At 43.2% G+C, this 13430-nt stretch overlaps 1 protein-coding gene and 1 pseudogene across 1 annotated transcript in view; one reads left to right on the top strand and one right to left on the bottom strand.

Moving 5' to 3' along the window:
* Positions 1-13430, bottom strand: part of SACM1L (SAC1 like phosphatidylinositide phosphatase) — a 1643742-nt gene that overhangs the window by 1533915 nt on the left and 96397 nt on the right. The window contains exon 3 of the mRNA XM_044065524.1: positions 4252-4379. Coding sequence (XP_043921459.1) covers positions 4252-4379 — 128 coding nt within the window. The remainder of the gene's footprint in view (positions 1-4251; positions 4380-13430) is intronic.
* LOC122797241 lies at positions 12635-13040 on the top strand (annotated as a pseudogene).

The raw sequence follows: 13430 nt of genomic DNA, 5'->3' as shown, positions 1-13430 counted from the left end.
CCATTTGTCAACATAAGATTTTCTAGTACTAGGCTTTCTGGCTTTCAAAATGACATCCATCACAGCTTTACTGAGAGGTGTCGTTCATATGATTACATGATTAGCCATGCTGCCAGGTTCAGAGTCTGTAGATGATTGTGCAGGATCGGATTGTTTTGCTGGGACAGTAGCTGTGGTCTTTGAGGCAAGGTCCAAGCTGGGTATTGAGACAAGTTCCTTAGGACTGGGTACCAGTATTGGCGGGGCCAGTCCGGAGCAATTAATATCATCTTTGGCTTCACTTGTCTGACTTTCAGGAGGACCTTGGGTAGAAGAGGCAGAGGAGGAAAGGCATAAACTGACAGGTTTTTCCAACTGAAAGATAGGGCATCCACTTTCCATGCTTGTCTGTGATAAGTCCTTGTGCAGAATCTTTTCAGTTGATAATTTTGAGGAGATGCAAGTAGATCTATGTCTGGGGTCCCCCATTTCTCTGTTATCATGCTGAATACTTGTGGATTTAGTTTCCACTCGTGAGGATCCATAAGGTTTCTGCTTAAATCGTCTGGTAGAGTGTTCTGTTTTCCTGGCAGGAATTGAGCTTGAAGATTTATCTGGTAGGTCAAAGCTGTGTCCCACAGTGCCATGGCTAATCTGCAAAGGGGGTATGAGTGTGTGCCCCCTTGCTTGTTTATATACCAACATGACTGTGCTGTTGTCCGTCTTTATCAGTAGTTGTCCTGGATGAAGTAAGTCCTTGAATGCTGTTAGGGCATTCTGAACGGCTAGCATCTCTTTCTGGTTGATATGTAGATGCATTCGATTTGGTGCCCATATACCCTGAATGCATCTTCTTGCCATGTGGGCCCCACAGGCATAATCTGAGGTGTCTGTTGTTAAGGTTTGCTGGCAGGGGGTAGAGTGAAGGGCCGTCTCTTGTTTTGGCGACAAGCCTTTGCCCACCACAGAAACTCCTGTTGCAGGCAGGGGATGAGAGGAATCATTGTTTCCAGACTGTGTGAATGCTGACTCCATAAACTTTTTAGGTACCATTGAAGTTTCCTCATATGCAGTCTTGCATATGGAATTAGTAGGATGCAGGATGCCATGAAGCCCAGAGCCTGCAGAATCAGTCTTGCAGAAGACTGGGTTTTTGTTGCCATCAGTTTGACGTAAGTAGTCAGTTGCCTTTGTCTGGCGTGAGGTAAGCCATCTGGGCAGTTGTATGCAAGCTTGCACCCAGGAATGTTATCTTTTGAGAGGTATCAGTTATGATTTCTTTTCGTTTATTGTGTACCCTAGGCATGCTAGAAGCCTTTTCACAAATGACAATTGTCGTAGAAGAGTGTCCTTGTTCTCTGCTTGAATGAGACAGTCGTCCAAGTAAGGTTTGAATACTTCTTTGTCTGCAAAATGCAATTACTGGTGCCAGGCACTTTGTAAAGACCCTGGGCGCAGCAGATGAGCCAAGGGGCAATGCAGAGAATTGGTAATGCAGTAAGCCAGCCTTGAATCTGAGGTATCTTCTGCACGACTGTCTTATTGGGATATGCAGGTATGCCTCTTTTAAGTCTAAAGTCACCAGCCAAGCATTCTTGCCCAGCATGGGCAGAAGCTGTTGCAAAGTGAGCATTTTGAATTTTGGAATGTCCAGGTATGTGTTCAGAATCGATAAATCCAGTATTGGCTGCCAGGCCTTGTCCTTTCTGGGTACCAAGAACAGTCGAGTAAAAGCCTTGTCCTTTTTCCTGTTCTGGTATTAACTGAATGGCCCCCATATCCATGAGGGACGTAACCTGTTTCTGTGCTTCTGCCCATTGTTTTTTTTGGCAGGTCTGGCCAACCATTTGTCATCGGCAGAGTGTGGCAATGGAATCTGTATCCCTGTGATACGATGTTCAGTACCCACTTGTCCTGGGTTATTAACTGCCAATTTTGAGCAAAAGGTGCTAATTTTCCCCCTATTGGTGCTGCCAAAAGTGCTTGGTGTAGGCAGAGGGAAGTCACTGGGATTGCTTTCAGTAGGTTTGCGCTTTATCTCCTCCAGATTTTAAGGTGGATGCGCCCCATTGCTTTGACCTGTACGAGTCTTGAGCTTGGTACCTGGAACCCTTAGGGCATCTGGATTTGCCCCTTTGAGCTCTGTCCGACACTGGAAATGACCAAATTTTTGTAAGCCAGCGTCTACTGAATCTAGGTGGCTGCACTTGTAAAAAATATTTAACAGTTTGCATAGACTTAGCTTTGTCTTCCGTTTTCTTTAAAACCTCTTCTACCTTAAGACCAACAGAGAATCATGCTGTAAAGGTGCATCTAGTAATTTAGCTTAAACATGATCAGGCAAATTTTGTTCCTTTAACCAGGCATGCCTCCTAATCACAGATCCAGTAACTGCGGCCCTGCAGGAGGCCTCTAAAGAATCAAAACCACATTGCAAAGTATGCTTTCTAACTTGTTCAGCTGCATGCAATAATTCCTGCAATTCCTTATTTTCTGCACATTCTGAAATCGACGTCATTATGTTTCAGCAATCCCATAACATGTTGTTGGTACTTAAGCATATGAAATTGACAGTTTAAGGCCCTGATTGCCAAGGTTGCAGATGTATAAACCTTTTTTCCCCATCTGTCCAGCGCCCTGGAATCTCTGTCGGAGGGGGTAAGGTTTTTTGCTGTTGAGGCCTTAGCTCCCTTAGGACCCTGTGAAATAGTTTCAGCATCAGCATCAGCGTTTCTAAATAAAAATTTATGAAAGTTAGGGACCCTGTAATACCCATCAGGCTTACTGGGAGCCGGAGGAAGAGAGTCAGGGGTCAGGCTTGACTCTGAAAAAACATCATCCACAATGTCTAACACAGGGGGAATGGCTAAAGGCTTGTGCTGAGGGAAAAGGAGGAAATCCCTAAGCCTCTTTTTTGATTCTGAGAAGTCTTGACTCTCCCAGTGAAAATGCTCCCTCAAAGTATGCAAGGTTTCTCCAAATGAATAATCCTCAGGAGGAGATGCAGATGGAATAGCCTCCAAAGCATCAGAATCCTCATAGGGAGGTAAAAATAATTCCTGATCAGAAGAGGAATCAGAAGAAATAGAAATCTGATCTGAAGATTTAGTCAGTGTCTTGCCTAGGCCTCTTATCTGGAGGGGGATGGGTACCCCTGATCAAGGTAATAAGGTCTTCAGCCAGTTTGATCATCTGTTTTTTAGGCATAGAGGCCTGTGCACGTGGCTCAGGCATCAGTTTTTTTAGTTTTAGAAGGTGTCTTTGCCTTTGGTTTTGCAGCTTTCGTTGGTTTGATGTAAAAATGTTGAGGTCTGAATATACCCTCAGAAGCCGGTGCCTGCTCAGCGGCCCCAGACCCATCTGAGGGAGATACATCCGTTGGTCCAATACCTTGAGTATCTTGTGGCATGCCTGACTCCACATGGGTGTCGGTAGAGAAATGTGACTCAAAGATAGCGGGTAACAGGGGCTGCAAAAGCGCCTCACTGAGTACCAGCGAACCGGGGACTGGCTTAGGACAAGCTTCGTCGTCAGTTTTGGATCTCGATTGCCTTTCTCTGTCCTTTTCTTTGCATTTTTTATGTACTCCGGTAGTTAGACTGCTATCCGACGACATCTCTGGGTAGTTAAATCTGTTGCCAAAATACTTAGATACAAAAATATACCGACGCTTAATAGTGCGTTGGTTAAATCTAGCACAAAACTGACAGCTAGGCACACTGTGGTCAGGGCCTAGGCAAGGAATATAGTATAAATGGAAATCCTTATGAGGTATTTGCTTCCCACAAGTAATACAATTATTAACTTTTTCTGACATCAGTAACAAGCAAGAAAAAAAGTTTCCCCAACGGGGTACTTAGCTTTATTGAAGACTTCGGTTCTGAAACTCAAATGCGAATATTTCGGTAGTCGGTCGACCGGCACTTGCGAAATGCTTCTGCTTCGGGCACCGCACGGCAAGAAAGACTGAAGAAAACGTCATGGAAGAGAAGACAGCAACCGACGCAGGACCCAAGACTTTGGAATTCAGGCCGACTGAGGGCAACCTGCCAGCAGATTACCCAAATGTAATGACTGCAACAGTGAAACACGAAGAACATCTAAAGAGGAATAAGACCTCACACCAATCCTGATGACTGTCGGGATGACTGACAGACAGTGGGTCATAAAGTGTTATTAAAAAAAAGAAAAGAAAAAAGAATGAAACTGTTGTAGTGCAACCTGTTACCACAAGACTGTTGTATACATCACTTAATGTCCAAACAATCATACCTGAATGTCTGTTAAATGCAGCATAGTCTTCTTATATGAAATGAGATCGACGTCTGTCGCCTTCCAAATTGCATGGCCAAACAGATCCCCTACTTTTTTCTTTTTTGTAATTACAATAAGATACATTCCTGCAAAGAAAAGAAACATGGAAAATGACAGATGTTTAACTACTTAGACACCTAGAACCAAGCTGGATTTTCAGTACCATAAAGCAAAGAATAGTTAAGAATATACCATAACGACAAAATTTCATTTAGCAAGCTACACATTCAGAACCTCAACTAGCAGGGGGCAGTAATTCAACTTCTTTAACAACCACTCTTTAGGTGCTGCCTTTCTCACTGCTCTTCTTTTCTGTCCTGTCCTACGCCCTTCAATAATGCCACCAAAAGAAGAATCAAGAGATACAGACAGATAAAAGTGTCCTGCAACAACACATCTCAAAGTGTGGATAGCCATGACCTAAAAAAAAAAATTATAAATTTAGCTTGCTCAGTACTCCAAAAGGATAAACTACAACTCTACCCTGGCTTTGATGGGTTCAACTAGCACCTGGGACAAAGAAGCAGCCAGTCAGAGAGTGATGGCATTGAGCAGCTGATACTGGCTCCCTTACCCCAGGGAAAGGGAGTTGGAAAAGGTCATACTACAAAAGTGTCATAGGACAGCAGCCTAAAACCGCAGTCCTACAACAGACAGTGGGTCTCAGGAGAAGAGTCATCCATCACGGGAATGTAGTAGTGCAGATCCACAATGGGGATGTTAAAGCAGGCACAGCAATTGCTGGGCAATATGAGGAATGTGTAGGACACCCTGAAAAAGTTGAAGTAGCTATGGATGATGGCCTACCAGCACCAGTCTCTCACCTCCATTGTCTGACCAAGGCAAAGACGTAATATCTTGAAAACAGGAACTCCAGTGGGGTGATGTAGGGTGCTAACAGAATGGGAGAATGGATAGGCAACAATTTGAAAGTATTTGTCAGTCAAGATGGCAAGGGCCAAAAAAGATCATTACTCTGACTACATAAAATGGAAGAAAAAAAGGAAGGCATATTCATTAGCTGAGACCTCCATGAAATTGTTCTGCTATAATGACTTATGCAACAGTTGCATATTTCTTAAGCTCATTTCCTGTAAGAGGTCAAAAAGAAAAAATTCAAAAGCAGTTGATGCAAAGGAGGAGAAAAGCTTGAAAAGGGCAAAAACAGGAAGCATTCTGGCAGCATAACAGAGGACTCCAACGAAAAGAGCACAGGATCATGAAAATTTATAACAAGAGTTATTTATCGTTTAAACAATTCCACTACATGAAAAATCCTTTACTGGGGCTGGTATGTCCCCATAAATTTTCTGGTAATAACAATATAAACAGTTACCCTGCTCAACAAACAAGGATTGCCTTAAAAATATAAAAAAGGATTTGTAAACTTTGGAAATATGCATGTAAGATGTACTAAAATAAACACATGCAGAGTTGTCCAAATTTAGCAAGACAGCTTTCCCAAGATCTAATCTTTTTACGTAGAAAGCTATCGAGTAGAACATCTTTTAAAATCAATACATAAAGCACATTAGTGAAATATTTACATTAGTTTGCAAAAACTCCCAATTTTCAAGGCATACAAGGCAAAATCCTCAAGAATAAATACTTCAAAACTGAAAAACTTAAAGCTAATATCGTAACAACTAGAAAAAGAAAAAAAAGAAAAAAATAATAATTTTCCAAAGGAAAAAGAAAAACAGTCTGCATACAGGTGGGTCAGATAAAAAAGACATATAATCTGTGCTCCCAAACAGAAGTTATGTTCCCGAGCTGGAAAACACAGTTGTGCTAGATCTTACCACAATAGTAGATGCTTGAACAGATCACCGCTGCAGTATTCTTCACTTATGGGACATGTCCTGGCAAAGATACTGTACACACCCAACCAGTCGACAAAAATGTAGGCACTTTCCTCATGCACTGTAATCAGACCTATGCACAAGATTACATCCTAAGTACTCAAGGGAGGCATAATCATGAAAATTCTCAGAGCTTTCCTGACCCAGAGAAAAAGACTGAGCTGATACTCGCAGGATAGTCACAGTCCTAAAGAGATATAGAGATGGTGAGAAAAGTACAGTTGTGTACACTTACCATAAATGTAGATGTCCGAGTGTATTCACTGTTGCAGTCATTACATTTGGGTTATCTGCCTGCAGGTAGCCCTCAGCCGGCCTGAATATCAAAGAATTGGATTCCTGCGTCAGATGCTGTCTCTTCTTCCATGATGTCAGGTCGTTAGGGGTATAAAACATGCAGCTGATGCTATTACATCAGTTTTTCTTGCCCCAGATGTAAGGTGCCCCCATAATGGGAAGCAATTATATGTAAGGTTACACCTCCAACAAAAAGCAAATACACCAGAAAGCTTAAATACACCAAACAAGAAGAAAGGTAGAGCCAAGAGAAGTCAGGGGGCTGGAGGGAGGGTAAGCAGGACTGCAACAGTGAATACACTTAAACATCTACATTTATGACAAGTATACACAACTGTACTATGTTCTTCATGTTTCACTGTTGCAGTCATTACATTTGGGTTGATTCCCAAAGCTAAGGAAGGGAGGAGGAAGTTGGAGAGCATTAGGACCAGCTATTAAGCCCTGCAAGACTGCAGTGGCAAAACCAGCTCTGGATTTAGAAAAAATAGGCATGTGGTCATGCTTGGTGAAGGTACGTACAGAGCTCCAGGTAGCAGCTTCTAGGATGTTCCTGGTAGGGACACCTCTGAGAAAGGCTGTAGAGGTAGATCCAGCCCTGGTGGAATGTGATCTTATACCCTGTGGGGTAGGTTTTCCATGGTGCTTATAGCAGAAATGAATGCAATGGGGTATCCACTTAGAAATGGTTTGCTTTGAAATTGCCTTCCCCTCTGCCCCTGCAGCAAAGTCAACTAGCAGCTATTCAGATTTTTTGAGTGGCTTAGTCTTGTCCAAATAAAATCTAAGTTGTCTGCGCATGTCCAAAGAGTACAGTATTTGTTCTCCTTTGTTTTCTGGATTCGGGAAAAAAATAGGCAAATGAATAGACTGATTAAGGGCCACACTAAACACCACCTTGGGCATAAAGGAAGGACTGGTCCTGAGGGACACCCTGTCTGCATGGAAGATAATGAAGGGCTCTACTGCCATGAGGGCCTGTAATTCAGACACTATTCTAACTGAATTTCAACTCTGCAGTTGCAGCTGGCTCAAAAGGAGGGAGAGTGAGCTTTTCCAATACAAAGCTAAGGTCCCAGGCTGGAGTAGGGGCTCTCCTGGGGGGTTCTTACACTTTTGGCCCCTCTGAGGAATTGCTTTAGGTGAGAGAAGAGAGGTGGTTCAGTATTACAATGTGCTGAAATGGCAGAGGCATGAATTTTAATTGAGGAGAAGGAAAGGCCCTTGTGGAGCATTTCTGTTAAGTATTGAATAATATGCAGTAAGCTGAGCATCCCCTGAGTATGGCTCCAGGAACAGTATCTTTTCCACTTTTCAGCATTGGATTTTATAGTACTAGGCCTCCTTGCCTCCAGAATGATATCTAGCACCTGCTTACTGAGGGATGCTACTGGAGAGCTCAAGCAATTAGCTAGGCTGCAAGGTTCAGGGTTTGAAGCTGACTGTGCAGAATCTGGCCCTCCTGCTGGGACAGCAGGGAAGGGGTCTGAGGCAGGTGCTATGGTTCCAGCTGTGTTATACTGCGCAAGAGGGGGTACCAGTGCTGGCATGGCCAGTCTGGTGCAATCAGTATTGTCCTTGGTTTGCCCTGTTTGATCTTTAGCAGAACCTTCGAGAGGAGCGGCAGAGGGGGAACAGCATAAACTGAGAGGCTTTCCCAGGTAAAGGACAGGGCATCCACTTTCCAAGCTTGACTGTGGGAAGTCCTTGTACAGAATTTGTCCAATTGGAAGTTCTGAGGGGAGGCAAACAGGTCTATCTCTGGATTCTCCCATTTGTTTCTCAAGAGGTTGAATATCTTTAGTTCCAGTTTCCACTTGTGTGGGTCCATGAGATTTCTGCTTAGGTCACCTGCCAGTGAATTTAGCTTGCCTGGTAGGAACTGAGCTAGAAGGTGCACTTGGTAGCTCAAGGCTATGTTCCACAGAGCCATGGCTAGTCTGCAGAGAGGGTACAAGTGGGTTCCCCCTGCTTGTTTATGTACCACATAACTGTGGTGTTATCTGTCTTTACCAATAATTGTCTGGAATTAATGTGGTCCTTGAAGGCTATCAGGGAATTCTGCACAGCTAACATTTCTTTTTGGTTGATATGTAGGTGCATCTGTCTCTGGGTCCATTTGCCCTAAATGCACTGCCCTGCCAAGTGGGCCCGCCATGCATAGTCTGATGCTTCTGTTGTTAGGGTTTGGGCGGCAGGGGGTAGAGTGAATGGGAGCCCCTTGTTGTGGTAGCAGGCCTCTGCCCACCAAAGAAACTCTTGTCTTTATACAAGGAATGACAGGCATCATTGATTCCAGGTCCTGAGAATGTTGACACCATAGGCTTTTTAGATACTACTGTAGTTTCCTCATATGCAGTCCTGCATATGGAATTAGTAGAATGCAAAAGGCCATGAACCCCAGGGCTTGCAGGATTTTCCTTGCAGATAGCTAGGTCTTTGTGGCCAGTAGTTTGAAGTAGGTTGTCAAATAAACTTGTTTCTCTGGAGTGAGGAAAGCCATCTGGGAAACTGTATTCAAGTTTGCTCCCATGAATACAGTTTGTTGGCAGGGTACCAGGTGCGACTTCTTTTCCTTTATGGTGTACCCCAGTGAGTTTAGAAGTTTCTTTACGAATGCTAGATGTTTTAATAGCAATTCCTGTCTTTCTGACTGAATCAGACAATCGTCCAAGTATGGGTATATTTGAATATTTCACTGCCTGCAAAATGCAATGGCTGGAGCTAGACACTTTGTGAATACCCTGGGCGCAGTAGATAAGCCAAAGGGAAGTGCAGAGAACCAATGGAGCCTGCCCTGAAGCGTAGGTATTTCATGCAAGATTCCCTTATTGGAATGTGCAGGTAAGCTTCTTCTAAGTCTAAGGTTGCCAACCAGGCATCTTTGCATAGCATAGGAAGCAGCTGTTGAAGTGTTAGCATCTTGAATTTTGGGATTACCAAAAAAGTATTTAGAATAGAGAGGTCCAGGATAGGACACCAGGAGCTGTCTTTTCTGGGTACCAGGAAAAATCTTGAGTAAAAACATCGTCCCTTTTCTTCTGCTGGGAGAGGCTGAATAGCCCTGATACTTAGAAGAGAGAGAACCTGCTGTTGAGCCTCTGCCCACTGATTTGGGGGTAGATCTGGCCAACCGTTTGGGGTTGGTAGGGTGTGAAGTGGAATCTGTTTCCTTGGGAAACTATATTCAAAACCCATTTGTCCTGGGTAATGAGTCCCCAGTTTTTTGCATGCAGTGGGAGCTTTCCCCCTAAGGGTGCAGGCAGTTCAGCAGGGCTTGGAAGAGTTAAGGTTAAGTCATTGTGACATTTTTCCATGGAGGGGTCTTACTACTTCCAGGTTTGGAAGTGGGCGCCCCCACTGCTTAGGCCTGTGTGTGCCTTGAGACTGTAGCCTAGGTGGTCTGCTGTTCCTGGGTTTGGACTGAGAAGGCCTGGAAGAGACTGGAAAGGACCAATTCTTAGAAGGACAATGCCTACTAAATCTGGGAGGCTGTACTTGCAGGAAAATCTTGCATAGATTTAGCTTTTTCCTCAATCTTTTTAAGAACTTCTTCTGCTCTGTTGCCAAACAGGTTTAAGGGAGCATCCAGTAATTTAGCTTTAACGTGATCTGGCAAGTTTTGCTCCTTAAGCCAAGCATGCCTTCTAAGTACAGACCCAGTGACAGAAGCCCTGCAAGAATGCTTCTAAAGAGTCAAAACCACATTGCAAAGTGTGTGTACCAACTTGTTCAGCAGAATGCATTAAATCCTGTAATTCTTTATTTTCAGCACAGGCAGGAATCAGCATCATTTTCTGTTTAAGTAGTCCCATAATACGCTGCTGGTACTTTAACATATGAAACTGGCAATTCAAAGCCCTAATGGCCAAAGTAGCAGAAGTGTATACGTTTTTACCCCATCTGTCCAAGGCTCTAGAATCTCTATCAGAAGGGGTAGGATTTTTGGCAGCAGTAGCCTTAATGCCCTTTGGTCCTTGGGAAATGGTCTCTGGATCCACAGTAGGATTCTTGAAGAGGAACTTGTGAGAGTCAGATACTCTGTAATACCTGTCAGGTTTTCTGAGAGCTTGAGGTAGAGAGTCTGGGGCCTGGCTAGATTCCAAGAAGGCATTATCTACAATGTCCAGAACAGGAGGGATAGCTAAAGGCCTGTGTTGAGGGAGGAGTAAGAATTCCCTAAGCCTCTTTTTGGAGTCAGAGTAATCCTGGCTTTCCCATCTGAAATGCTCCCCAAGAGAGTGCAAGGTTTCACTAAAAGAAAAATCTTCTGGAGGGGAAGCAGAGGGAATGGAATCCTCAGCATCAGAATCCTCATAGGTGGATAAGGGCAAATCCTGGTAATCAGAAGAAACAAATTTCAGAATCCTGATCAGAAGAATCAGAAGGAAAATCAGTTCTAGATCCTCTTAGAGGGAGAAGGCTGGCTTCCCCTAATTAAAGTAATAAGTTCTTCAGCCATTCTAAGCATTTGTTTTTTAAGCATATGGGCCTGACCATGCCGTTTGGACGTCGGCTTTCTAGGCGTGGGTCGAGTTTTAGGCCTTGATGAAGAAGATGGCGTCGGTTTGAAAATGCAAATCTGTAGCCCTGAATACACCCTCAGAAGCCGGTGCCTGCACAGCAGCTCCAGACCCATCCAAGGTAGAGACATCCGCAGGTTCCATTGTCGAAGAAGCATCTCGCGGCATACCGGACTCCGAATGGGTCTCAGTAGAGGCCTGTGAATCTGAAGTAGCAGGTATCAGGGGCTGCAAAAGCACCTCACTGAGTACCAGCGAACTGGCGACTAGCTTAAATGAAGCGTCAGCAGTTTTGGACCTATGCAGTCTATCTATGTCTTTATCTTTATGTTTTTTCGGAATGTCGGTAGTCGGATGGCTTACCGAAGCAATTTCTGGATAGTTAAACAGAGTACCAAAATAATTTGTTGCAAAAATAGACAGACGACGAATAGTTAGGGGGTTGAATAAGGCACAAAACCGACAGCGAGGGATGTCGTGGTCTGGGCCTAAGCAAGGAATGCAGTACGAATGAAAATCTTTATGAGGTACTTGCTTTCCACGGGTAATACAATTGTTAACTTTTACTGACATCGGTTAAGAGCAAGAAAAAGGATCCCCGACGGGCTACTTAGCTTTTTTGACGACTTCAGTTCTGAAAGACGAAAACGAAAATTTCAGGAGTCTGCCAACTGGCACTTGCGAACTGCTTCTGCATTGGACACCGCGCGGCAAGAAAGACTGATGTAATGGCGTCGGCTGCATTTTTCATACCCCTGACGTCATGGAAGAAGAGACAGCATCTGACGCAGGAATCCAAGACTTTGATATTCAGGCCGGCTGAGGGCTACCTGCAAGTAGATAACCCAAATATAATGACTGCAACTGTGAAACACAAAGAACATCAGAAATCCACCTTGGCCAAAAAGGACAGCAGAAATTAATGGAGGGAGGATGTATGTACTGCAACAGTGACTTATTTCAAAATCTACTGTTATAGTAAGATCTTACACAACTGCAATTTGTTTTTCACTAGATCACTGTTGCAGTATTCCTCACTTATGGTGCAAATCCCAAAGCTTTAGAAGGAGTGGAGGTTGAAGCAATCCATCTGGAATACAGCAAGCCTTGAAGAATGGCTTTGGCAAAACCTGCCCTAGCTCTGGAAAAGGCATCTATCTTGTAGAGCTTTGTGAAAGTGTAAAAGGAAGACCACTGTGACTGCCTCTAGAATGGACTTGGAATGTTTTTATGGCTTCTTCTTGAACCTTCTTCAAAGGTTTAGATTCTTTCTCCTTTACTTTCAGGACTGAGAAAAAGAAGAAGTTGAATGAACTGACTTAGAGACAACTCTAAACTTTAGGCATAAATGAAGGATTAAGATTAACTATCTTTGTGTAAGACTGATAAAGGGAGGAAAGTAGATGAAAGCCTGCAACTTAAACTCTTTTGGCTGAGGTTAAGGCAACCAGCCCTGTCTTCCAAGTTAAGAATTTCATGGAAGCAGAAGCAGATGTTCAAATGGATGTGGTCATTTTTTTCAGAACATAATTCAGGTCCAATGACAAGGTATTACCTTCCTAGGAGGCATGATGTAAGAAACTATTTGACTCGACTTATACAGTGTGGAGTTTGTAGTGGGATCATACTCTAGGCAAGTTATATCACCAAGTGTGAAAAATGACTGTAGAATCACAGGTGAATAAAGAAAAAATAAAGAAGGAGCCCGAAAAAACAGTAGATGGAGAAAAAATATGCCCATTTCTTTTGAGTGTGTTCACAACCAACACTGGAAAATACCACAGAATGAAATCACTTTCTAGAGGAAATGCCCCTTTCAGTAAGGTACAAATTCATACTTGAACTGATGTGACACTAAAAGAACGCAGAAGTTTAGTAAAAGAAGTCTACCCTGAAGCACAGAAAGAAACACCTCAGTTTTGCATTTATTCAGACCCAAAAAGGGTTTGTTGCACAGTGAAGGAAAGAGGGAAAAGGTTCAGATGATTCCATGAAATTACAGTCATAATGGTTACAGATAGGACACTACCAGGATATTGGGATAACACCTCCAAACAGCACATGAATGATGCATGAGACATATTGAAGAGAATCTACATCTTCCTGTCATGACAGCATATTATTTAATTAACTAGTTATTCATAGACAGCCATGTCTCTTCTCATGCTCTGTCCCAGGAAATTCATCATCAGTGCACCAAATGTGAACCTCCTCAACCGTTTAATTTTCTTTAGCTTTGAAAGTTACAACACCTCTTTTGTTGCATTTCTGATGCCATTTCCTTCTGTTATACAAATTTACGCATGCTTCGATTTCTACTATTCGCTACAGTATTTGTTAAAAAACTTGAACTAGTCAAACAATGAAAGTGAAAACTGAGGTCATATAGATTAAATCTGAGGCAAACTTTTTATGCTCAAACTCCAGGTCTACAAATATGAACACATACTAAGGA

This window comes from Protopterus annectens, chromosome 3.part0 (assembly GCF_019279795.1).
Source record: "Protopterus annectens isolate FY-2018-M chromosome 3.part0, PAN1.0, whole genome shotgun sequence".
Classification (NCBI taxonomy): Eukaryota; Metazoa; Chordata; order Ceratodontiformes; family Protopteridae; genus Protopterus; species Protopterus annectens.
The sequence above is the reverse complement of the archived record's forward strand: the minus strand, read 5'-3'. Positions and strand labels throughout refer to the sequence as shown.